The following is a 25,798-nucleotide window of genomic DNA, read 5'->3' as shown; positions in this document are numbered from 1 at the left end:
GTGTAGAGTCGGAAAGAGTCCTTGGAGGCGGTAAAATGGTAATTTGAGAGACTCCTACATGGTCGGAGAGGGTGAGTCGGACTGTGAGGAATGACGGCGCTGGATATGCGGCGTGAATGTGGTATATTGGTAATACGAGGGAGGGAGGGCGAGGAGAGGAGAGGAGGTGAGCAGGTGAGCAAGCGAACAAGTGAAGTCGAGCACGAATAGAGAGAGTGTGTGTGTGGCAGCGTGGTACTGGTTCTCACAAGCGGTCGGTGAAAGAATGACAGAGAGAGGGAATTGCAATGATTGAACGGGCGGCGGATCGTGGCATGGGTGAATGGGACGGCGGTGGATGGACGGTGATGATGATCTTCTTTATTGGGGGGGAGGAAAATCGATCACATGCTCCGTCAGTGGTTTTCCTGGGGCCAGCAGCCGAATTGCCGCTTTGGGTTGTGGTACCGAGTATTTTACTTGTACTTGTGCTTTGTGCACATGAGGTACGCGGTACCTTGGCCCTTCTCTCCCCCCATCATCATAATCCCCCCGATTGGCTGACAAGCTGTTGGATCCTTTGCAAAGCTTCACTGGAATCCCTTTTGTTTTTGCTTTTGCTACTCCAAATTGTCTGGACCTCAACTGGTCCGTCGTTCTGTTGGCCCAGCCGGTACCGAGGACAAGTACATACTTCATTTCATACCTCTAATCTGACAGGTCAGTTCCTCACCTCATATTATTAATCCCATTTGTTCATTAGAGAAACCACCTTCTCACTCCCACTTCCATCCTTATCTCTAGCATGTGCTCCATGTGCTCCATGTGCCTCGATCCAATTGCCACATGCTCGCCCATTCCACATGCGCTCTTATGTCATCTCCACTCCCTGCAATTTGGGTGATTGGTGGTCTGGGGCAAAAACATGTGCTCTCGATTTCTCCTCAATCCATGAGGATCTTTGTCCCCATCTCGATCGTTCTGGTGCGCTGCCGAGAATTATCGGGTGCGTCAAGGGACCAAAATTCATTTCGGCAGAATATTCATCCGGGAAGCACATCGGAGTTTGACGGGTCACGCGGGTCTCTGGGCACCAACTACTGCATGGTACTACAAGTACTTGTAGATACTCGACATACTCCGCATCACACAAGTGATTAGTATGTACCGAGTATGTTCTAACACACGTACAATCATGGTCCGATACCGCAGCCAGAAAACCCAATCACTTTAACCTTTGAACATTCACGACAAAGATTGTGGCCCTCTCTAGAAATTAGTTGGTGCGGTCAGCTAACCTATTCCGCACTAAAGTCCGCAACACCGCTTTCTTGTGGTCCATGAACACAAGATGCCCTGAGGATACAAGGAAAGTGGGAAGAATCGCACTTCCAAAAAGGGTGGTCTAAATTGCCAGTGATGAGATCGCAACGACCACATTTACCTATACGAATGCTCTCGTCGCATCACACCAAGCGCAGCAGCTTCGGGATCTTCCACAACACCCCCCAGCCGCCAAACACGGTGCAAAGACCAGTGAAAATGATGAGAGGACCGTAGGAAGTCTCGTAGCCGGGACCGGGCACCGAGGCGGCCACGTCGGCTCCGGCTTTCAGGAGGGACACGCCGGCCAGACCGCCGACGACGTAGCCGATGCCTCTTGCGCCGTTGAGCAGGCCGTAGAGCATTCCCGAGTCGATGGCCTCGTTGCGCTGTGCGGCCTCGCGCTCCAGCTCGTTGATGACGCCGCCCCAGGTGGCGCTGTAACCGCCGGCGAAGAAGCCAAAGGTCACCGAGAACAAGACCAAGAGGGCCATGGCGCCCCGCGAGGTCAGGCCCCAGAATAGAAATGCCGACAGGGCCGAACTGACGGCCGAGATGGCCGTCACGGTCGTGACCGAGAGTGGGAGCCGCTTGTTGTCGCTGAGATAGCCGAAGAACGAGGACGAGACGATCCCCGGGAGGTTGAAGAGCGTCAGCAACAGCGTGGCCGAGGTCTGCGACAGCTTCGTGACTTCGTGCGCGTACGTGCTCAAGTACGTCTGCGGGATGCCGTACCCGGAGCTCTGTAGGACGGTGGCAACGCTGTAGATGTAAAAGGTCCGGTGGCGGAGGAAATGCCAGGGAATCCTGCGCGACCGGTGGGCACTCGAGGTGCTGGTGGCGGTGGTGATCATGGTAATGGTCGACGGCGGGGTCGGGATCATAAATGTCCCCAGGACACTGGTCCCCGCTGCCAGGGCGGTCCAGATCCTCAATGTGTTGCGAAAGCCGTAACGGTCGAGCAGGGCGCGCAGTATAAACGGACAGGTCGAGCCGACGATGTTCTTGCAGGATAAGACCACCCCGTACGCGACAGCACGGTTTCCGGTGTTGAACCACTCCCCCAGGGACAGCGTGGTTGGGCTGTAGATGAGAGCGCACCCCAACGCCGACGTGACTCCCTGTGTCGCGACCAAATGCCAGACGTCGGTACTGAACGAGGACAAGAGGAAGGAGACACAGCTGAGTACCGCGCCGCACAGCGCCGCGAGCTGCCGCCGACGGGCCCATCGTCGGGAGAAAAGTGCGAAGAGGAAAGGCATTGACAGGTACATGACGCCGTTGGAGGTGGTGCCAATGATACCGGTGGTTTCACGACTCCCCTCCAGCGTCCAGTTGCCGGAATAGTATTCCTGAAAGACGCCGTAATTCATGGCAAACCCTGCACAGTTTTACGGGGTTTCGGTGGTCAGTAGAGAGATTGTAACCGGCCATGCAACAATACCTCATGGTCCCTTACCCCATACCGGCAGCTGAAGGATTGAAGATCCCACGAGAACACAAGCCTTCTGCCGTCTGGATGCCCACTGCCTCGGATTAGCATGGTCAAGACTGGGTTCGTCGACCTCGACCTCGACCTCGACATCGACATTGGCATTGGCATTGGCATCAGCGTCTCGGGCTATTCCTACTGCACCGCCATCGTATGACGGCAGCGACTCGCGCAGAGCAATGCTTCCAGTGTGTGGCATAGTCGATTAAGCAGACAATCAGCCTGTCCCGGGAATAGCAGACAAAGAGGTGGGCAAAATATGATGTTTAAGCTGAAGCACACGACATCTTGCCTCTTATGTCGAGCCAGCGACCCTCGGACTAGGCTTGCGTCATGCGAGAGAATTTACCGTTGATACACAATGTTGCGAGCACTTTGACTGGCGCGGGGCAGGCCAAAAGGCGTACCTGTCTCAATGCTATGTAAGCTTTGCTTTCTAGGCGCCCGTGCTCCTGCGGGCGCAAGTGGGGGAGAATAGACGGTGAGAGAAGAGGCGTACCAAAGGCATACCAAAGGCGTAGCAGATGGAGACAGTCGAGTAGCCTTAGTGATAACTGGTCGACTCCAGAGGCTCTGGGGCTCCCAACTCCCAATCTCGGGCGGGGCGACGGGGACCTCCGTTGTCGATTCTTGTCTTGTTAATAGCCAACGATTTCTTCCGAGATCGGTCCCTGGTCGTGTTCGATGGGGCAGAAAGTAATGGCGACTAGTCGGGGAGATCAATTCCACGAACGATACTTCGGAAATCCCTCTCCAGTGGTACGAGTGAAATAGGAAGCTACATGATATAGGAGGCCTTTGTGACGGTATCGACTGTAGCTATAGCTCTGAATTGAGAAGACATTAAAGGAAATGTCAAGTCCGCAGGAAATCAGGATGTGGCGTTTCCATGATCGTCCAGATCGCGAGAGCAGGCGTGCTTTCATTTGATAGAAGGCGATTTGCTGCGGGAATGAGACAGTAGCTCCCAGTAGCCCGGCCGGTGCTGCGAGTACTATCTCCTAGTGACACAAGAGACCAGGACCACTGCATCCTCCCTGAAATCCCGGATTGTACTTCGTCCATCGTCCACTATCAATTTTGTAAGCCCTGACGACTTGCTCATGTCGACCGCACTTGACAAAGGCATACACATATATTCCAGCCATATGGCCGACATCGCGATCCTGTTGAGCAGAGACCACTTTCATCTGACACGCCTTCTTTCTGTGTCGCTTCCCTCCTGCTTGACGTTCCAACGATAGCTCATCCTAGTCGGGTTCTGGGCTTCATAGTCCTCTACCACCAGTAGCTTAAGGTGCGTCATGTGGAAAGTGTATGAGCGAGGCCAGCTTGGGTAGTTTTGCGCACTGTATACTGGCTTGTCTGGGCGGGTCAGCCAACAAAGGGTCACCATTTGTTTTCTGATCGCATCTTAAGAGCTTCGGGCTCAGGGTGGCATGTAACAGAATGCTTGACTAGGGACTGTCAATACTCGAAAGAGGATGGAAAAAGTTCCCATGGGACAACACCAAAAACAAAAGGATAAGCAGCAACTCCAAGAATCCTCGCAGGTTCTCGAAAACATTTTCCAAGTCGGGCACTAGCTGCCACATGAACATGCCACTCGTGAGTAAGACCTAGAATCCACGCCCCCGGCCGTTAGTTGCAGCGATCTCAAACCGTCGACATAAGCTTGTTCCACTGCAGATGGGGACAATAGGCCCCGATCCCCCGGCAGATATCGTACACAGTGTATTTGTTGATGAAAGGCGTGACTTGCGCACGAGACAGGTTGGCCATTTTGGATCCGCACGCTGATCCTTGAGTGTGCAAGCCGAAAGGAGCCCGCAGTCAGGTGAAACCAAGTATTGAGTACGCGAAGGGACTTTTCAGTGTATACCGAGTAATCATGCCACGTTTAGTCAGCGTCGGTAAATCGCGGTCACCTCCCGGCTGGGTACCGGTAAGGCTTCGTGGAGGAGGGGCACAGGGGCTGCTCTCTGACTAGCAGACTGATGGGATTGGCCCCGTTGGTGACCTAACCAGGCTCCAAATAAAGACCGCTTGTGGAAAACATGCTTTTGTCCCTGTATGGCCAGACCAAGAAAGCCTCCAGCTGGAGACCCGATGTGGCCAGATGGCAGAAGATGGGATGTCGGAAGAATGCGTCGAGGCTGAATCGTTTTAGCGAACATCAAAAGATGACAAAGGGTTCTCTCAAGGTGATGGAGATGAGTTTGGTGTCAGCTGTTCATCCCACCAAGCTCTGGTGACTTGTTCCTCCATCGAGACAAATTCCTCTTCGGTCAAATCGTCCTTGTCCATGTCAACGTCGACGCTGATATCGATGAGCAGCCAAGCTCGTAATGCGCCCGTTAGACGAATTCGCTGGCTGATATCCAGTAACGCAAAGACCTTGAAACCATTGATCTCATAGGTGCATAGATCAATTTCCTTGACGATTGCTTCGTCCTTTTTGAAGCACTCACGGTAACACTGCTCGCGGACCCAGTCCACAATGGACAGCGTCGAGGTGCCTCCGAGAGTATTTGCAGAGCTGCCATCCAAGACAACCTTGAGCTGTTCTAGGAACAAAATCTTGTCGCGAAGATTGTCCCTCCCAAAACTTGCCAATGTCATGTTCATATCATAAAACAGCGCGAAGAGCCCCGCCTGATAAGTGTACATCCAATTTGGGTCACAAGCCGCATTCATGGTTTCACAGGAATAGGTCGAGAAGAGCGCGGACTTCTTGATCGAGATGTACCGATCAAGAAGAATCTGTTCCGGGGGCGTTTCTTTCGTGTGGTTTGTTGGCATCGTTTGAGTCTGGCAGTTCCCATTCGTGCTTGTTAGATAGGCGGCACAAGCGTGACGGACCAAGTCGGCGTGATTTTGCTTCGACAACGCCTGTAAGCGCTTCCACTTGATGAAGACCATGGTTTTGATGGTTTCAAAGTCGCTGAAGGACTTTATCCTGCAAGGTACAGACACGTACATTCTCTTCAGAGTTGCAAGCGACAGTGCAGTCTTGTCAGGATTGGCAACGAAGCGTTCCAGGGCCCCCGGACGTGACAATAAAGCGTCCAGTGCTTTCAAGTGCTCCATGGCAGCGTCTTTGTGGTTCATGTAACATTCGGCTGAGATCGCATACCGCAAAGCCAAGACGGCTGTCTCCAAATCAAAGTCAGCATTGTTTAGGAGCGATCTGAGCATCTTATAACCGCTCGCTCGGCGTTTTAAGATCGAATGTTTGAGAATATGCGAGTTTGGTGCCTCGTTGATGCGTTTTGCCATTTGTTCCTCGGCGATTATAAGAATCCAATGCAGTGCCGCGCGAGATTGCTGTATTGATCGAGCTGCAGGTACTCTCTGTGGACAGTACAGGGCGTCTTTGTGGAAACCAAACATCTGAGTTTGCAGGTCGGTGAAATCTTCAGCACCTTTGACTCAGCAAAATATTCAACAAACTTAGGAAGGGAGAGAGAGAGATTCATGAAGTTAAAGAGTCAGCTTAGATGACACATACAGTAATTGAGAAGGTATTTCTCGTAAAGGTCCACAGAATCAGCGAGCTGGAAGAATGCTCCCATGGATTCTATTTCGGGAGATGAGCAGAAGGGAAGATGTAATCCATCTGAGTGCCGTTTGGTGATTTCTCTAGCAAGGAGATCATGTTCCTCTTGCTTAACATGACTGACAGGGACAGGAGCAGACTGATGTCTTATCAATTTGTTGCTTCTAGGCTCTCCGGTCGCGGTTGACCCGGCACTGCGACGTCGCTCTGACTGTTCCGGACGGGGAACTCCGGTCGAGTGTGTGGCTTGATCGTTATCTCGAGATGAAAACGGAGGGATCTGCTCGGGACTATCGCTGGACGAGCGAGAAGCTGGCGGATGGGGATCTTCTACGACAAAGTCGACTTGCAGCAACGGCGGCTGTTCGAATTGTATCATCAGTGGCAGAGTATGGTGGTAGAGCTAAGCGGGCAGCTCTCAACAGCGTATGATGCGCCATATCACTCACAGTCTTGCTCACAGTTGTGGAATTGTTGTTGTTGCTGCTGTTGTTCTTCCGCCGTTGATGTGAGAAGCGCGCGACATGAGAATTGATCCGCGACAGCCGTCTCTTGCTCGGTCCACCGTCATCACCCTGCCCCGTCTCGTTGACGAAATGAATAATCCCAGATGACATTTAGACGTTGTGTTGCTGCATGAAGGTCATGGCGAGTTGGCAAGGACGCTTGATATGAAGTTCAGGATTCGGAGACCACATGGAATTTTTGGAGAGAGACAGAATCTCAGATTAACCACGAGGGGACTAGCAGAGATTGTCCACGACATGGGCCAGAAGAGGGGTCAAACTCGCAAAGATAATACTTACAAACACTACCCGTTTCGGGTTCTACAGAAGGGGAAGTTGAAATACAAACTTAGTAATCCAAGTTTTTCCTGACCGACCAATTGACCGTCTTTGAGGTTGTGCTCTTGGCTGCGCACATTAATACTTCGCCATTTCGTTGGAAAACTGTTCTCTTTCCTTTTTGAAGGGTGTGGCTTGGTATTCCATCGCATGAATCACCCTAGCTGATGAGGACAAAGATGTTGTATGTGGAGAGTAGTGGATATACCGAGTACACAGGGGTGCCGGACGACGGTCCACTGCGACAAGCATCCGGGTGCAAAAGATAACAAGCATGACACCTGGTCGCTCCGCATTCTTGAGCGGATCAGACGAGAGTCCCGGGTCAGAATTCGGCTCGTCCCGATCTGAACTGCGTGAGAATGCACAGCTTTGCCCATGAGGTTATACAAAAATAACAAGGCCTCCATCTCCGATATGTGATCTCTCCCTCGGTACCCATCTGAGCGGTCAAACCCCTGCTGAGCTCGAGAAATGCTGAGAAAGGAGCGCCGTCGACCATTTGGGGAATAGGGATGGTCTTAGGTAAGGAACAGAGAGATGAGGAAGCAAAATGAGAAGCGAAGGAAGGATTCGAGAACCCGAATGTGGAGTTTTGATTGTGCCAAGCCCCAGGTTTTCCGCTAACCTCGTTTAGTAATTTGCCACCGAGTTGTCGAATGAGGTCATATGTCCCGAGATACAATTTACAAGTATATACTCCTATCTAGGACGCGTGCATGGAAATTGAAATGCACGTCACCTTGATTAGTAGTATCATTTTTGGCTATCCTGTTCTATTTCGGTAGCACTCATATATTGTCCAAGACGCATAGCCTTGCGTTGGATCAACCATTAAACGCCCCTGAACTGTCACCCTTGGAGACCTATTTTAGGATGCTGCATCATTTCAATCCTGAACCCCATCTAGGCCGTTCTGATGCGTCCAAGATCTCACTTGCGCAACATGTTCAATCAAGGAGTCTACCCAGTGCCCAATATTCTCAACACGTCTGCATTGTGCTGAAGTCTGACTCGTCTGCATCGGCAGCGTTGTCTCCAGCGCACCCTCCTCGGTCAATGGTCTTGTGCGTGTGACCGAGGCAGAATGCAGCAATGGTGGACGTAATTCGACATATTGGGGATTTCCCGACACGGGTCGGCGCCGTGGATTTTGTTGTCGCCGTCTCAGGGGCAGCGGAGAGCCCTCCTCGTCTGGCACGACAGGAATAAGTGTCGTGGTGCGTTCAAGTGGAACGCCAATCGAGCTACCAGTTCGATTGTACGGACGCCAAAGGATATCCTCTCGCGAGCGAATGACGAACCCGTTCACCGGGGCACTACCGGACAGGTTTTCTAAGTCGAAGTCAGGTATCATCGTCTCACCATGGTCGGGCACCGGTGTGATAGTTGGTGTTTGTGGAGATGGCGACAAGGAGGCCGTCGGCGGGTATCGAACCAAGTCCTCGATCCGTCCAATTGCTGGGATCAAGGTAACCTGAATATCCTCGATCCCATCTTCGTCGACCTCGAGCATCGGTATGCGGCGGCATTGGTTGTGGCCCACATTTGTTGGGACTAGAGGAGACATCGGGCGCACAAAGGGTTCGACGTAGTTGGCGTTAGATACTGTGGCCTGTGTTGGAGGGAAGGAGCGCGCCTGATCGATAGAAATGGGAATAGAGGCATTTGTGGTGTCGTTGTTGGAGAATTGAGAGGACATCTCGAAGTGCGTAAAAGGTAGGCAAGAAATGTGTTGTTGAAGGATGCTATCTGAAAGGGGATGGGTGTTTAGCAGTCGGTCAAGAGAGTGTCACAATCAGTGCCAGTTGATGCAAGAGAACTAAGATACACCACACATACTCACATATATATCCATCAATGTGCCCCAAAGGTCCTATTGAGGTCCTCATCTCTACGTCGAACCAAGACCTAGTGTTTAGTTGTTTCGGTCAAACTCTGGGACTTGGGACATCACCCGAATCAAAATCGTAAAGACCTGGAGTAAAGTACAAGGGACGCAGGCGAGGGTTTCGAACCACAGTCTCCTTCTTAGAGGACCTTGTTTCGAGTGCATTTCTTTGGTGGCTAGCTAGATCGTTGCAACTCGAGTTTCGAAGCACCTGGTTCACTGCGAGACGTTGCTGTGAAGGCTCACAATTTTGATTCAAAGTCAGCAGGATAACATACCGGACACAAGAAGAGCTTCTCTGCGCCATGCTGCATACGAAAATGTCCTTGAAAGTACCATCCTTGTAGCTAAGCAGCTTGCGGTCGGCCACCATGAAACTTTTATAGATGCTATATTTTGTGCTTTAAGTTTCTGCGCGGCTGGAACTCTTGTAGTTCCCTTGGGTCAATGTCCCTAAAGGTAGCTGCATTGTGTCACAGTTTGCAGCAAAGTGTTTGTCCCGATGAAAGTTGGTTGGTTCCAGTGGACGAGCCCATGTCTGGCAGAATGATCTGGCAACATTGTCACGTTCGTTTGAGAGATCGTCTCCGTGGAATCCATTGTGCTGCATGCAAGGCACAGGGGTAGTTCTGCGCCGAATTGCAAACCAACCAACTGCCATGTCGGGGAGTGACGATTGCCAGACATGGGGCAGGAGGGAGTGCGCATCTGGAGCATTTCAGCCGTGATAGAAGAAGCGCGTGTTACATCAAGTGTTGCACGAACGGGTTCACATTAGCTTGTAATATCTCAAACAATCATGAGAGAATGGCAAAGCAACTTTAACCAAGGGCCTATTAGTTTTGTTCTATCAGGCGAGAGGCTAGGTATTATGTATGATCTGTGGCGCCGTATTTCCGCCCACGGTGAGGCATAGATGTGAGAGACGCACCTCCTCTTTCGTTCTCCCAGGAGAGAGGCCAACTACAACAAACAGTAATGCCCATCAGATTAATACCTGCCCATTATGGTCCATTCTGCGGTCAACCCCTCCGTATCCGCTCTTGTGTCCATCTACCACAGCCATGATTAAGATGATGATTGTCAATTTGGGACTGGGGGAGGGTCAGGGAGGGGATTCGTTGGTCGTGGTCTGGGGCGAAACAGCATCGGATCGTTGTGGAATGGGTTCTCGGTCCTAGGAAGCTCGTCAGTGCTTACACCCCTCTTAAGCTCGATGTTGATCTCAAAGCGACGGACTGATGCTTGAATCGAGGTGCCGGTGTAGTTGGCAGCATGGCGATTTGTGTGGATGCCATGGCTATGGTCTCCTTGCGACGAATATGCGGAGGAACTGGGGCTATTGACTAGACGCTCAAGGGGTTAAAACAATTTCACCCCTTTTGTATATGAAGTGTCAGCAGGTGAGAGTGCAAGAGGAGAGGTAAAAGGTCTGATAGAGGAGGAGTTGGAGGAGAAGTGACACAGGCATGGTGCAACCAGCCTCCTTTCTTTCCTTGTAAGTCTACAAATTGCGCGTTGGAAAGAGTGTCACACTGTCTCACGACTAATCCAGTGTCACCGACACTGTCCTTCTTCATGACGTTTTGATAAGGTCGGCGTGTCAACAGAATTGCAGCTTTGAACCGGTGATGATTGCTTCAACGCCGCTGAAGACTCCCTGCGCCATAAGAGGCAAGTCGAATGAGCTCAGAGCGATGCCGTCGCTTGAAGTGGCTGCTTCCTCACAATCGACAGCTTCCGTCCACGGACAACCTGTAGTTGCCTCTCCTGGAATGAGAAAGCCGCACTTGCCAGACTCTAGGACATCGCTGACGGTGCCTCAATCGATATTCAGCGATTTTCAGTTTGTACTCTCTTCATTCTTGATTCTTGCTTCTTGCAGCCTCTCCTTTTCACATCAACGTCCCCAAACTTTGGCTACCTTTTCACTCTTTTGGCGAGCAAATACTCTTGACAACACAACTAGCTCAAACTCCACTCATTGAAACCAGCAGATCTATCCCCTCCAGCTTTCATTTCGCAGTTCAAACACAACTACCAACATGTCCGTTATGTTTGACCCCCGTGGAAACTTGCCTCCCACAATCCACCCAAGCTCGTACTATCAACCGCGAAGCCATAGACGAGCCACTTCCTATGTTGTGTCTGCAAAGAAGACCAAGAAAAAGCAATGTTATGATTGGATCTTCTCGACAGCCTCCAATGTCCACATCGCCATCGATCGTGCTTCCTTCAAGACATACGTTTCCTTCAAGTCATATGTCCTCGCGGTTTCTGATCGACGCCAAGTCCCGGTTCGAGGCATTGGGACAGTCGAACTCAAGCTCTGTCGAGAACCGGGCAGTCGGGAGAACCACACTATCGTTCTGGAAAATGTTTTGCATGTCCCCGATTGGCTCTGCAATGTTGTATCGGACATCTATTTTGTACCTGCCGCACACTATGAGCACACATGGACCGAGTTTGGCGTCAACCTATTCTTCCGTGACAAGGAGATCTTCAAGCCTTGGGGTTACACAGAGAGTTTCTGTGGTCTGGATCGACTGGTGCTCTCAAAGAACCATCAAGGACGCAGCCCTATGCTGGAAGATCCTGAAAGAGAAGTGTTTTCCGTGAGCTTGACTTGGCCGCAGAGTCAGAAGGACAAATGGGATGGCGTCGTTGCCGCAGACATGAAAGAGAAAGCCACACGCGTGGAAAACGCTTACAAGAAGAAAATCGCCGAGAACGAGAGGAAGAGTTTGAAACGAGACGTCAAGAGCAATCTGGGAGAGATCACCAAATAGAAGCTGGTCCCGAATAGCACAAAGGAGCCGCAAAAGCACAACAGAAGCGAGCCTGAAAGAGCCAGTAACGTACCGAAGATGCTTCCAGGGGGTTCTAGTCCGAGGTTCGACAAGATTGGGCTGTGAAACAAAGACGTGTGGTTCCTCCTGTACGGAACATCAAATACAAACTAAGGGAACGCTCGGTGGAGTGAGGCGAATTCTTGGATTGCATGTTGCAAGTATCAATCGGACCAGAGATCCAGTCTCGGTACGCCAAAAAGGCTAGATAACATGTAGATTGGGTATAAGAAAAGCTGCATAGACAATCTTTCGCAGCAATCCTTTCCACAAGGCCAGAAACCTATACTTATCTTCCAGTCATTCTGAAAAATCAATGCATCAACCTGACCTGCTTTCCTGGTTCCCATTCATGTAACGCAGAATGCAAACTGCGCCAATAATTTAGTTTGATGCATTCCCTTTTCGCACTCTCGACATCGTCTTTTTCAAAGGCATCAGTCAAGGCCTTCTCCGTTTCCCTTATCCTTGCTATGTTCTCTTCCATTAATGTTTCGATTTCGTCATGAGTAGTCGCTTCCTCTAGAGTCTCCTGCGCCTCCATGACTTCCAACAACGTACTCTGGTCCGTTACTCCCGCATGCGTTGCATTATCCTCGTGGGTGATGTCAATGCCATGATTATGCTGGAGAAGGTACCTCGCGCGTAAAAGCGGGTCTGAGAGGGTCTTGTAGGCATTGTTCAAAAGTGATGAGAGGGCGAGGGATTTCTGGTGGGAGGCCGTGCCCGGCGGGAATTTGTCCGGGTGGTATTGAGACTGCAGTCGCAGGAACTCACGGCGCAGTTGCGGGAGGGGGATATCGAATGGGCCCGTTGGTGGGGGACCCGAGGGGAGTGTCGACGGGAAGAGCGTGTAGTAGTTGGACACATCTAGAGGAGTGGTCGAAAGCGTCGACTCCTCCTCTTGTTTGGAGGGCTCTGTCTTTGTGGCATGCGTTTGAGCTTGAGCAGAGGTGGGAGCCTGCGCCGGGGACCTCTGGGCATGCGAGATTGTCGTGCTAAATGCTCGTCGAGCATTGTGCACTATTCTAGGTCGCGAACCTTGTAGGGAGGTTTGCCTCCTCCTCGTGGTTGCAGTCGTAGGTGTTGGCGAGTCAATGAAGCAGAGCCGTCGGAGGTGGCGGAGTGTCTGGCGCGTCGGTACTGCGCCTGACATTGTTGCGTTGGCTTTAGAGGTCACGAACAAGTCACCGGACAGGCGACGAGATTGGCAGTAAATATAACTGCGTTACAGATGTACGATTGTAGGTCTCACAAGAGCAGATTGGGTCGCAAGGAACAGGAAGGAAACTGTTTTGGCGGGAGTCGCTTTTTTGAAAATATAATTATGGCCGACGTCATGTTCCGCGATCGGAGGATGTTCGGCCGAGGGACGAAGGCGAAACTAACACATTCGAGCAACCATAAATGATATTCTTCATTGTTGTTACTGCTATTCTTAGCAGTCCAAAAGAGATTTACCTGAAAGATTAGCCATGGGTCTGTCCTGTGAACGATAATTCTGTATTACTGGTAACTGGAGGCAGAATCCTATCGCAGCATGTACAACTCTCTACTCATATATCGAGCCCCAAATCAGACTCATGATCACTGATAACACCGCACCACTTCTTGTCCATGTTTCAGTCAAATTGTGTGCACCAGAGAAGGTTGAATCGGCTGAATGGCCTGATAGAAGCATCCTCGCATACCTACACCCTATGAGCCTTGACGGATTCATTATCGGCTCTCGGCCTTACACAGAAGTATTGAAAGTCGGCATTCCTATCAAGCCTTTCAACATTCTGGGTTTCAAAGGTTGATTTCGGAAGGGAACTATAGGTCTCTTCGATCGATTCGTGCTTTGGTCGGTCGAGTGGAGGAACTCCTTGGTCGCCGAGAGTATGAAGTTAACTCTGCCAAAGCTGTCGGTCCCTGACATATATCGCGGTTGGCACGGGTGTCTCCTTAACCACGATTGTTACAGAGGTGCGTGTGGTAGTGCCTAAAACTTTTCCATTTCTTGATAGGTATTTTTCTTAGCTAGCACACCCACCCCTTGTCCTGTTACTCGTCAACATTGTTGCACCCACAATAGCAGGTGCATGGGCCAGGTGGGCTATGGTTGTAGCTCTCCTCCTAGAGCGCATGTCTCTACGAGGAGTAAAGATGTAGTCAAGGCGATGCGATGTGATGGCTGAAAGCCTCCAAGATCAACCCTTATAGACAGCTATTCAATGAGGTTTAGAAGGACTTGGGGTAAGTGAGGAATCAGGTCGCAATGTCGCTGACGTCACTGGCCGACGTGGCTAGCGCTAACCTTTGATCCCCAAGGCGGTTCGGAGCTTAAACTCGATCATTGACGCAGAAACGTCCCCTCCTCAATAGGTGATGGGTTTCACTGTCAATCACGCTATATCAACTCCCTCGAGAACTCTCGGTTCATCCAGCCGCGAAACCTTTAGACCTCTCCGCCTGACCTCAAATTCATTGTAATCTTCAAAGGTTACCCTTCATCTCATCGAAACGTGATCATGTCAGACTACTACGACCGCCAAGGAGGGGACCCTCGCGAGTACGGCGGCGGTGGCCGCGGCGGGAACAATTATTACGACCAGAGCCAACGCTTCGACGACAACGGCGAGGGTGCAGGCCGTCGAGATGACTATGGTGAACGGCGCCAGCAGGGAGGATACGGAAGAGAAGATGGATATGGTGGGGGTGGCACGAGCGGAGGTTACGGAGATGATCCTCCTCGCCATCATAGTCGTCGCGATGATGAAGGCTATGGTGGAAGCTCCGGCGGAGGTGGAGGATATGGAGGCGATGGCGGCTATGGGAGACCCTCAGGGGGTGCATATGGAGGAGGCGGATCTGCTAACTACGACCAGGACGAAGTGATGCGACATAGCCAGCAACATGGCAGTCCGGAAGACTCCAACCTATTCTCTCAAGCCATGTCGTTCCTCAACCAAAACAAGCATAGTGCTCAATCCGAGGACCTTGACGAAGGCCGGGTACAGCAAAGTCATCAGATGCTGTATCAGCAAGACGGCGGTGGTCAGCAGCACGATGCTTCTAGCCTGGGCGCAGGAGCTGCAATGCAAGCCTTGAAGATGTTCTCTGGATCCGGCGGAGGTGGATCTCAATCCCAAATGATCTCTATGGCTATGCAAGAGGCCTCGAAACTGTTCGACAAGCAGAGCAACATGGGCAACGTACAGGGTGGCACAGACAAGCAGTCGGCGATCAACATGGCTGCGAAAATGGCCCTGCAGATGTATATGAAGGGCCAAGGAGGTGGTAGCGGCGGCGGTGCCTCTGGGCTAATGAGCCTCGCCAGCAAATTCTTCTCGTGAGAAGGGTGACTGCACCGTGATACACTCCATACATTTCTTCCTCGGTGGTTGCGAGCCGAGGAAAGTCCAATAAGAAATTCGTCTTCCGATGCGGAGTAAGACCGTGATCCATAGCCAGGAGAGGAAGGTTTCACGAATAGACTAGTTCACTTATGGTAAGGTCTGGGCAGTCACGACGCAGGCGTCATTCCCTTATCCTCCACAGACTGCGCATCCACAGCACCGAGAAGCTTTGGAGAAAAAGTCCCCTGACAACCACATCTTCTATTCCCTCATCTCGTCCCTGTCTTCAATAGTCCTAGGCGTTTGTTCAGATCAAGCTTGTCGTTACCAGCGCTTATTCTGACCACTTCGTGTTGGTTTGCCGCAGCAAGGTATCCTCTTCTGCGACCTCCTCGTCTGTCATCTCTCGCCCTTTCGTCGTACACGTGTCTGTGCGTGCGAACATCGGCTTCTCTCGACCTCGCCCAACTGAGTGACAAATATGAGATGCGTTGAAGGGTGCTACTTCACACAAGTCTGAAATAGTCCTCAATGATGAATCAGAATCCGGGAGACCACTGGCGCGGACCTGGAGGTCCACAGGGCGAGGCACAATCACAGGGGAGACCTTTCGCCAGCTTCGGGTATGCTTGAATTCACTGTCATTTTCCACAATACACCTCGCGATTGAGTGAATGGCACTTCTACTGAAAACTCAGTTCGCCTGCTGCCAATATGTGCCCACTAACTTGTGTCGACTTTCTACAGTCCTAGCGGCCCTGCGCAGCCTCCTCCGCATGTCTTACCACCACCCGCTTCTTATCATCAACATCATTCGCAGCCTCCTGGAAGTCACAGCCTGTCTATCGCAGACTTGACTCAGGGCCCTCCCAATCATCAGCAACAGCACCAGTATAATACTCAGCCTCCACCTCCGCAGCCTCAAGGTCACCCCATTGGTGGCCCTATGGGACATAACATGCCTCAGCACTCCCCTCAATACCTTGCGCGTGACAGAGAAATGAGAGAGCTTCGAGATCGCGAAATGAGGGAGCATGAAATGAGGGAGAGAGAATTGCGCGAACGGAACAACATAGAGATGCAAAGACAAAGAGACGAAATGATGATGCGCGAACGAGAGCGTGAGGCTCAGGAAAGGGAGCAAATGGAGCGCATGCATCGAGAACAGCAGCAGCCGCAGCAACAGCGTCCGGTGCAAAGCCATGCCGGGTCCATTCCGATTCACCAGCCTGTGGCATCCAAGGTACAAAACTCGATTCATGGTCCCAATGGCCTTCTGGCGAATGGAGGTCCTGGTGCCTCCACTGGCGGGGGCCTCTTTGGTGGCCCAGGTCAACATGAGTCGCAGAGATCCTCTCAATACATGCAGCAGCCGGTACCTGCGGCCCCTCCACAACCCGGTCAATCTTTTATGCCCGGCCCATCCCCAATGCCTGCACCGGCACAACTTGCTCATGGTCAACAACCCATCTTGAATGATGCTTTAAGCTACCTAGACCAAGTCAAAGTGCGCTTCAGCGATCACCCAGATGTGTATAATAGGTTCCTGGACATCATGAAGGACTTCAAGAGCCAAGCGATCGATACTCCTGGGGTCATTGAGCGTGTATCAAATCTGTTCAATGGTCATCCAGCCCTGATTCAAGGTTTCAATACCTTTCTTCCACCTGGCTACCGAATTGAATGCGGCACTGAAGAGAATCCGGACGCCATCAGAGTCACAACTCCTAGTGGTACGATGACCCAATCACTTCAAGGCAGGGGACGCGCACAATTTGAACCAGCCCCACAGCCTGCGACCGTTCGACAGGATACATTCGAAAGCAGACATGGATGGGGACAACCTCTTGGTGCTTCACCAGGTGCAAGATCGGCAGAATTGCCTGTATATAAGCCAGGGCCTGTGGAGAGATCAATGGAAGAAGCTTCGAATACGATCACACAACAAGAACAACGTGGTGTCTCAACCCTCCAAAGTGCAGTCACTGCGGTAACAAATGGAGCAGCAAGGCCTGCTCTTGCTGTGTCACCTGGACCAGGGCAAGGCGCAATATTCCCTCAGCAGACCGCAGGGTTCGGTACTAATGCGGGTATTGGTGAATTAAAGCGCGGGGGACCAGTTGAATTCAATCACGCTATCAGTTATGTGAATAAGATCAAGGTACAATAGACCCGCTATTGAGTCTCAAGTGAATTCAACTGACATTGTCATAGAACCGGTTTGCGCAACAACCAGAAATTTACAAGCAGTTCCTTGAAATCCTGCAAACTTACCAGCGAGAGTCAAAACCCATCCAAGACGTTTACGCGCAAGTCACTCAACTGTTCATATCTGCCCCAGATCTACTTGAAGACTTCAAACAGTTTCTGCCGGAGTCCGCTGCGCAAGGCAAGGCTCAGGCGGCTCGTGTAATGAATCAACAAGAGGAGACCAGCAATGTTCGCGGTGAGCCTGGGTATGCGAGCACCGCCATTCCTCAGGCTCAAACCCCCAGGCCTGCGTCAAAGATGCCGCCCATGGGTCAGTTTGATCCTCCTAGCACAAGCAAAGACAACAAAAAGCGTCGAGGAGGCCCTGGAGCCGCCCTTTCTAGCCAACCAGCGACACAGCCTCCCGTTGACACCCCTGTCACTCAAAGTTCACGAGCAGCACCAGTTCAGGTTGGCAATGCTAGCAAAGTAAGCTCAATTATTCACTATTCACACTACCCGGCTTGATGGGGACAGTTTTTGTCCTTGCTCAGTCCTGAAGCATTACACGTTGCTAATATTTTGTCATTCGCAGCGCCCGAAACTCACAACTCAACGCCAACCACAACCTGACATGATCGTCACTTCGCCGACTCTCGTGCCTCAGCTTCCAGAACCACTTCCACCCTTTCCCAACTCCTCTACTACTCAAGAAGAGCTCGCCTTTTTCGACCGTGCGAAGAAACAAATCGGCAATCGCGCCAGCTACGCCGAATTTCTCAAACTCATCAATTTGTACTCTCAGGATCTTATTGACAAGTACACTTTGGGAGACAGAGTTGGCGCTTTCATTGGCGGTAATCCCGATCTGATGAGTTGGTTCAAAAATTTCCTTGGGATTGAAGATCAGGAGGAGGTGATTGAAGCGCGTGTACGACCCGATCCTGGTCGTGTCAACCTCTCTCACTGTCGTGCCCTCGGACCAAGCTACCGTCACCTACCCAAGCGTGATCAAGACAAACCCTGTAAGGGTCGAGATGGAATGTGTTATGAAGTTCTGAATGATGTCTGGGCTTCTCACCCTACTTGGGCTTCTGAGGATTCGGGCTTCGTGGCACACCGCAAGAATCAATATGAGGAAGCTTTACATCGAATCGAAGAAGAACGCCACGACTATGACTTCCACATTGAGTCATGCCAGCGGACTATTCAACTAATGGAACCCATTGTACAGCAGATTGGTGTGATGAATGAGGCGGATCGAGCCGCTTTCATCTTAGCACCAGGTCTCGGAGGCGCAAGCGAAGCCATCCCTAAGCGCATCATCATGAAAATCTACGGCCGCGAGGCCGGCGCTACGGTCATGCGAGAAATGTTCGCACGCCCAACTGCCGTACTGCCGATTGTTCTTGCAAGACTCAAACAGAAGCTTGAAGAGTGGAAGCAGGTGCAACGAGAATGGGAAAAGGTGTGGCGCGACCAGATTCACAAACAATTCTGGAGAAGCCTTGACCATCAGGGAATCAACGCGAAGAATCTCGACAAGAAGAACTTCCAACAAAAGGCGTTGACCAGCGAGATACAGGCAAAATACGAAGAAGCAAAGAAGAACCGCGATAACGGCATCGCTGGCAAGAGGCATCAGCTCCAGTACACTTTCAATGACTTGGACGTCATCACCGATGCGACCCGATTAATACTAGTGTCCTTGGATTCAGACCGACAACAAACCTTTAACAGCGGTGAGCAAGAGCGGATTCGAGGATGGTTGGTAGACTTCCTGGTTAGGTTCTACGGTCTGGACGGCGACAAATTTATAGAGCAAACTGATGTTGCCACAATGCGACACCATGAGCATGACGAAGGTGCCGACGGCCATGATAGCGATGCTCAGCCACCAGCCAAAGGAAAGACCCAACGCAAGTCGGACTGGCTCAGGAGGATGGCGCTTGAGAGAAGGCACGGCAAGGAGGACAGCGTGGCTTCAGCAAGCAAAGAGTCGACCCCGGCACCGGGTGCTAGTAGCGAGATGGAGGTTGACGAAGACGCCGCCGTGTCCGATGTTCCTGATGAGCCTCAACAGCCGTGGATAAATGTGGCCAACAGTGACACATCTGCTCGCCACCTGGCCATGGACGAGACGTATCCCCATACGACGTTCAATCTCTATGCGAACGCCAACATCTATTGTTTCTTCAGACTGTTTGAGATGCTGTACAGCAGGTTACTGGCAATCAAACTCAACGAGCCTAATGTCCAAGAGGCTGTTGCGAGACACAAAGGTATCAAGGGGAGGGTCAAGCCTGCCATCGAACTCCGCATGATCGACAAAGGACCAGAGTACTTCTTCTATAACATCGACGGAAAGCAGAATTACTATCAGCAGATTTTGCAGCTATGCCAGGAGGTTTTGGTGGGCACAGTCGATCTCGCTCACCTCGAAGAGACACTGAGGCGGTACTACAACAAGAGTGGTTGGCAGCTCTACACGATTGATAGGCTCGTCTCCGCGATTCTGCGGTTCATCATGAATATCCTGGGCGGAGATGCTAAGGACAAGAGCGTTGAAATCACCAACCTCTTTCTGCGAGATCGAGAACGTCCAGACACGACCCGGAAGCAGGAAATTCAGTATCGCAAGCAAGTCGAACGATTATCCAAGGACGCTGAGGTTTACCGAATCAGCTATGTAAGTCGTGCCCCCGAATTGAAAGATGCTGGGGACTTTGCTAATTTCTCGCAGACTCCTGAGGATCGGGTTTGCACCATACGATTGTTCCCATCGGAAGACGCAACTTTCGATAGTGACTCTCTATCGGACGAAGCTCGGTGGCAGTATTATATCGCATCCTACACCATGACAGACGCAACTGAAGGCGTGGACCAATCACGGATGCACAGTCCCTACCTGCGACGTAACATTGCTCCGCAAAACGCAAATATTGAAGCCGCATATCAAGAAGTGTATGGCAACCTGGACCACGTTGATGAGCAGACGGCCTTCATTAGTCCTGATTCCTACAAGCTTTTGCTTCAGGGCAATTTCGGCTTTGTTCGGCGCAGCGAGCTTGAGAAGCCATTGAGAGAGACATATGAGAAGGGCAAAATTGAAGAAAGTGAGAGATTCAGAGAGAAGTTTGTGCGCAATACTGCATGGATGAGAGATCAGAGAGCTGAGGATGTCGAGCGCAGGAAGGCTGCATGGGAGAGAGGTGTTAAGGAGGGGTTTAGCGGCTACGACATTTGAGAAAAGTCGGAATACTTTTGCATGTGGGGATGCAAACTCGCACACATGGGCACTCTTGTGCACGATTTCTACGGAGACAAAGACTTGGATGAGAAAGTTTGGGCTGAGACGTTCCGGAGAAGGGGGAAGTCCGTCTCTTCTTCCGAAGGCCGGACAAATGGTGGGCCCTTGTGAGGATTGCGTACCTAGAGTAGAGCCCTTAGGCGGGTGTTTTGATTCTACCATCAACTTCGGCGACCAATGAGCTGGTTCAACATTCATATCAGTAGATGCTTAGGCGTTTCTGTCACGTTTCCAATTATCACACGAAGGACGGACGCAGGCAAGGTTTCGAGGTGGTCGGACGGGCAGGGAATTCGTCCCTGCGTTAGATGATTTGGTTGGAGACTGGCCCGAGATGAGGATGGGAAAAAGCAAAACAGCATCCACATGAGTTGGTAGTGAAGAGCAACTCGGTTCAAATTACATCACTTCTGGCAGGACGAAATAATTCTCCAGATGAGATGCGACGGGCCGCTCTTCGGACTCTCGAGACTGTGGCTGAGAGTCCGTGCGGGAGGGAAAGGTGGCGCTTCAACCCCGATGGTTCACCCAGTGTTTTGTGGTTGAATGTACCCGGTACGAGGTACTCGGTATTGTTCCCAGCTTGCTACCAAATAAAGTCGCAATTTGGCGATTGGATATTACTATGCCCACCTCTTCCAGGTTACATGCGCAGCTATTACCAGGGACGTTTTCAATGTAGATTTGCCAATGCAAGCAGGGCTTGAAGGACTCGTAAGTCTGCAGAAGAAGCATCTTGAAAATTGCGTTGTAACCCCACCTCAATATGCAGTAAATGGTGGAGTCGAGGAGCTCCGTCATTCCCATGAAAAGTAACGTCAGAAGGCGTCTTCGGAGGACTTGCAGTCGTACAGAGAGCTCGGCAGTGGTTCAAGAGATACGAGCAGGATCGCTAACGTGCGCCCCAGGCTGTACGTGCAGGCTGAGGATCGGACGTTACGCTTCGAGGGGAGGAATAAAACTCAATCTCGGTGCAGCAGGAGACGGACTCTCAGGAAAAGAGCCGGTTGAATCCAAGTGGCAGTTTTGGTGTTGTTGCAGAGAGGGCCACCCACAGCACCCAATTTGAAGTTTGAGAACCGACCAAAATCAGAGGAATTTCCTGGGGGTCTTGGGTGTCAATAAACGGAGCAAAATTGGAGCCAGTGGGCTACACAGCTGGGCGGGCAATCTTAATGGCGTTCAACCAAGCTTTGTACTAGTTCCTAATCAAGACTGGTGCAGAGTTTGTAAAATCTCCGCCATCAGCCCCTTTTCGCCCCTTCACCTCCATCCACAACTGCGGCAGCCAGTCACCTTCTGACAAACCTTTCTCACCTCGAGCATTGTCTGCATAACTCGCAACCCCGCCACATGAGAGTGGTACACTCCACCTCCCAAAGCCTCCTGCTCGAGGGATCATCCTCCTCCACTCCCACGTATCCCGCCACGCCCGCCCATCTCCCATAGGCCATAAACCTTATCACCCTCGTCTTGCAGCGCCCAGAAGCCACCCAACCGCCTTTGACATCGCGTGTTTCAGGAGGCTCAATCTCCCATTAGCCCCTGTTGGCCATCCTGGTTGAGGGTGAAGATGCGTCGTTCCTGCGAATCTTTGCCATATCAATGACCAATCTGCTCGCGCAAGCTGATCTTCCGCTTTAACGACCGTGACGCAAAGTTGGAACCCACGTTTTCACTGGCAAACACTCCAGAATTGTCTCTCATAGAAGGGAAAAGAGGCCACAGACACCCTGCAGGGAAGAAGAAAACACCAGTATGCTAAGCACTGGCCATTGTCTCCTGTTTGAAATCAACATTCTCTTCGGCTAGGTCTTGCCCGTCCATCCTGATCTCGAGAGTTGGTTTACAACCCCTCTAGAAATTTAACTATGCCGTATCGAGCTCATCGTCAACTTTAATGTCCAAACACCCAGACCGAATATTGCCAAGTGTGGTACTTTGAGTTGGCTGCTTATGGGCCGAGCAGACTCTAAGTTCCGACAGGGGGGGCGCTAAACGAAATTCGCAGATTTGGCGCTATCCCCAAGAGTCGCACCTCCGACTGGCGTAGCACCGTGCCGCGTACCTATATGCATCTTACCATGTCCTTCACCAAACTTTCTCTTCCTCTCTGCAAGGCTCTGCTCATGGTCTCTTAAGGTGCATCACAAGAGTTCCGCGTTTCTGTTTGTTTTTCAGCGTTTCCAACTACCGCGTCCACTCGTTTACGCGGGCATTCTTTTACCAGCCACCAAGTAACCACGTCAGGAAGGGAATCATTGACAAACGACACATTTACTCGTAATCTCTGTCAACACGTACTGACAGGGAATCTTCCAACATGAAGGCTGTTACAATCGCCGCTGCTGGTGCAGCGGTCGTCACCACCGTTTCTGCCGCCAGCCATGTCAAGCACATGCACGCGAAACTACACGCAAATGTCGCACGCGACACCTGGGTCGACTGGAATACGACCACCTCTACTTCTGCCACACCTGTAGCTCCCGCTTCGACAAAGACCACCACCACGAAGGCTCCGGTCAAGGCTGCTTCCACTACAGGAACCTCTTCAACTTCGTTCCTCTGGGAGGACTGGACTTCTAGCTCCCTTGCGGTTGATCCCGCAAAGACCTCGAGCACCACCAGCTCGATCGCGTTTACTGAGACCTGGGGTGACTGGTCTACCACTTCGTCACTTGTGGTTGATCCCGCTACCACCAGCACCGAGGAGCACACTTGGGGCGATTGGAGCTCTAGCGTTCCTGTCGATCCGGCTTCAACCTCGAGCACTGAGGAACACACCTGGGGTGACTGGACGACCACTTCGTCGCTTGTGGTTGATCCTGCTACTACAAGCACTGAGGAACATACCTGGGGTGACTGGACAACCAGCGTTCCGGTTGACCCTACCTCGACAGCGACCGTGACCGAGACTTGGGGCGACTGGTCGAGCGTTGACGAAACTACAACTATCACTTTGGCCTCGACCATTACTGAGACCAAGTATGTCGAGCCGATCGCCGCCGAATCGACTGAATCCACGTGGGCAGATTGGAGTTCCTCTACATCCTCAGCGTCCCCGGTCGCAGCAGCCACCACTGATACGACCTCGAGCTGGTTCGCTCCCTCCGCCACGGTCGCCGCCGACAGCTGCGCTATCTCCATCATTACTTCGTATGGCCTTCCAACTTGTAAGTCTTTTTTGGGTTATTTCCCCTTGATGCTGATTACAATGATTCTAACGTGCATCTCAAGGGTATCCTACGCCTGATGTTGCTGTGAACACAACCAGCAGCACTACTTCCGCCCACACCTGGGGAGATTGGACCTCAACATCCAGCACGCCTGCTGCTGCCGTCACAACCACCAGCACCACGTCCTCCGCTGCAACTTGGGGAGATTGGGCTTCAACAAGTGAGAGCCCGGTAGTTGTCGTCAGTTCGAGCGAGACGGCCGCCAGCTGGGCGCCCACGCCTGATACCGCGTCTGCTTATGGTGGATTCGGCCCTGCTTCGTCTGGGGCAGCGAAGCCCAGCGGCGGTTCAGGTGGATCGCACAGCGGAAGCCCTGGCATCTCTTCCAATGGAGACTCCTGGGGCATGACGTATTCGCCATACACTGCACAGGGAGGTTGCAAGGACGCCGGCATAATTGCCCATGACATGGCCATCATTGCACAGAAGGGATTCACCTCGGTCCGTGTCTATAGCACTGACTGCAGCACGCTTGAAAACATTGGTGGCTCTGCCCGTGACAATGGTCTGAAGCTTATTTTGGGAGTTTGGATTTCTGCGACAGGCATCTCAGGCGCTCAAGGCCAGGTCCATGACATCATTTCCTGGGCTCAATGGGACCTTGTCGAACTCATTGTTGTTGGTAACGAGGCTGTCTTCAACGGCTACTGCTCTGCCAGCGAGCTAGCTGGCTTCATCTCCAGCAGTGCAAGTGCATTCAAGGCCGCGGGCTACACCGGCGCTGTCACCACCACCGAGCCATTGTCTGTGTGGGAAGATACGAGCAGTTCCTCTGCCTTCTGCAGCGTCGTCGATGTTGTCGGTGCCAACCTGTACGCCTTTTTCAACGCAGATGTGACAGCCGATAAAGCGGGCGGATTCATCCAGGCGCAGATCAACATCTTGGATTCGATTTGTTCAGGCAAGCCGGTCTATGTTCTCGAGTCTGGGTGGCCCCACTCTGGTAACTGCAACGGTGCCGCTTGCCCCAGCCCTGCAAACCAGGCAACTGCTCTCAAGGGCATTCAGTCTACCGTGGGAGCCCAAGTCGTCTTCTTGAGCTACGAGGACGAGCCATGGAAGGAACCCGGCCAGTTCGGCGTGGAGCAATTCTGGGGTTGTGCCAATGTTTTCTAAGCGAACTGATCGCGTCTTGGGCCCCAACCCGCCATATGAGGTTGTGTCGGTGGAACGGCTCACTGGTTAAGAATGCTCCTGTTCCCGCAGGTGCGAGGAGAAGAAAGACACGCAGCAAGCGAAGTAAGCGTCATGTATGAAATTGCACAGCGAGCGTTGCCACTAGTGTACAGTTGTGAGAGTGACAAGTTACGATGTTTGCTTTGATCAATTGTTTGAATTCATTTGTCTATTCGTTGTATATTACTTGAACACTGTCTACCGGAAGTTGGGGTGTAGATAAGACTGATGTAGGATCGACAGGTGAACAAGATGTGGAGTGTGTTGTGTGTCCAGTGGCAGATCTGCAGATGCTAAGAGGGGCGTCTGTCTGAAGTGGTCCTGCAGATCCGTTCCAAGTCCCTCTGATATAGCCCGTAACTCATGGCATACGGGGTAATGTAGCGGAGCCTTGCCACCTCCATGTTCCTCCACCCTCCGCCTTCCGCTTCTGTCCTGCAAGGCTGGGCCGAAAGGGGTCGCGGAAGGTGCCGACGCCAAATTTTGTTTGGACTCAACGTGTCAAGATTTTCCTTGCACTGCTGTTGTTCCCTTACCACCTCTCCCTCGACTATTGTGCTGCTCACGAGTCTGTAGAGAACCGAACGACAGCGCAATTGCGTTTTCC

General features: G+C 51.8%; 8 protein-coding genes across 8 annotated transcripts; 4 read left to right on the top strand and 4 right to left on the bottom strand.

Annotated features, from left to right (window-relative positions):
• Positions 1-1,445: 1,445 nt before the first annotated feature.
• AYO20_02710 (hypothetical protein) lies at positions 1,446-2,993 on the bottom strand (the record flags this gene model as incomplete). Its single annotated transcript, XM_022641014.1, has 2 exons — positions 1,446-2,683; positions 2,762-2,993. The coding sequence occupies 2 exons, from the start codon at positions 2,991-2,993 to the stop codon at positions 1,446-1,448; spliced, it is 1,470 nt and encodes a 489-aa protein (XP_022502889.1).
• Positions 2,994-4,993: 2,000 nt separating this feature from the next.
• Positions 4,994-6,970, bottom strand: AYO20_02709 (hypothetical protein; the record flags this gene model as incomplete). The annotated part of the gene is made up of 3 exons (XM_022641013.1): positions 4,994-6,225; positions 6,306-6,714; positions 6,803-6,970. The coding sequence occupies 3 exons, from the start codon at positions 6,968-6,970 to the stop codon at positions 4,994-4,996; spliced, it is 1,809 nt and encodes a 602-aa protein (XP_022502888.1).
• A 1,117-nt stretch (positions 6,971-8,087) lies between these two features.
• Positions 8,088-8,900, bottom strand: AYO20_02708 (hypothetical protein; the record flags this gene model as incomplete). The annotated part of the gene is made up of 1 exon (XM_022641012.1): positions 8,088-8,900. The coding sequence occupies one exon, from the start codon at positions 8,898-8,900 to the stop codon at positions 8,088-8,090; it is 813 nt and encodes a 270-aa protein (XP_022502887.1).
• A 2,234-nt stretch (positions 8,901-11,134) lies between these two features.
• AYO20_02707 (hypothetical protein) lies at positions 11,135-11,878 on the top strand (the record flags this gene model as incomplete). The annotated part of the gene is made up of 1 exon (XM_022641011.1): positions 11,135-11,878. The coding sequence occupies one exon, from the start codon at positions 11,135-11,137 to the stop codon at positions 11,876-11,878; it is 744 nt and encodes a 247-aa protein (XP_022502886.1).
• A 373-nt stretch (positions 11,879-12,251) lies between these two features.
• On the bottom strand, positions 12,252-13,094 carry AYO20_02706 (hypothetical protein; the record flags this gene model as incomplete). The annotated part of the gene is made up of 1 exon (XM_022641010.1): positions 12,252-13,094. The coding sequence occupies one exon, from the start codon at positions 13,092-13,094 to the stop codon at positions 12,252-12,254; it is 843 nt and encodes a 280-aa protein (XP_022502885.1).
• Positions 13,095-14,451: 1,357 nt separating this feature from the next.
• AYO20_02705 (hypothetical protein) lies at positions 14,452-15,276 on the top strand (the record flags this gene model as incomplete). The annotated part of the gene is made up of 1 exon (XM_022641009.1): positions 14,452-15,276. One exon carries the CDS (start codon positions 14,452-14,454, stop codon positions 15,274-15,276), a length of 825 nt encoding a protein of 274 aa, XP_022502884.1.
• Positions 15,277-16,237: 961 nt separating this feature from the next.
• Positions 16,238-20,716, top strand: AYO20_02704 (hypothetical protein; the record flags this gene model as incomplete). The annotated part of the gene is made up of 3 exons (XM_022641008.1): positions 16,238-17,440; positions 17,494-17,958; positions 18,065-20,716. 3 exons carry the CDS (start codon positions 16,238-16,240, stop codon positions 20,714-20,716), a joined length of 4,320 nt encoding a protein of 1,439 aa, XP_022502883.1.
• Positions 20,717-23,102: 2,386 nt separating this feature from the next.
• Positions 23,103-25,131, top strand: AYO20_02703 (hypothetical protein; the record flags this gene model as incomplete). Its single annotated transcript, XM_022641007.1, has 2 exons — positions 23,103-23,952; positions 24,017-25,131. 2 exons carry the CDS (start codon positions 23,103-23,105, stop codon positions 25,129-25,131), a joined length of 1,965 nt encoding a protein of 654 aa, XP_022502882.1.
• Positions 25,132-25,798: the final 667 nt, after the last annotated feature.

The sequence above is a fragment of the Fonsecaea nubica genome (genome assembly GCF_001646965.1).
Source record: "Fonsecaea nubica strain CBS 269.64 chromosome Unknown Scaff12, whole genome shotgun sequence".
Taxonomy (NCBI): domain Eukaryota; kingdom Fungi; phylum Ascomycota; class Eurotiomycetes; order Chaetothyriales; family Herpotrichiellaceae; genus Fonsecaea; species Fonsecaea nubica.
This window is presented reverse-complemented; position numbering and strand designations above follow the sequence as displayed.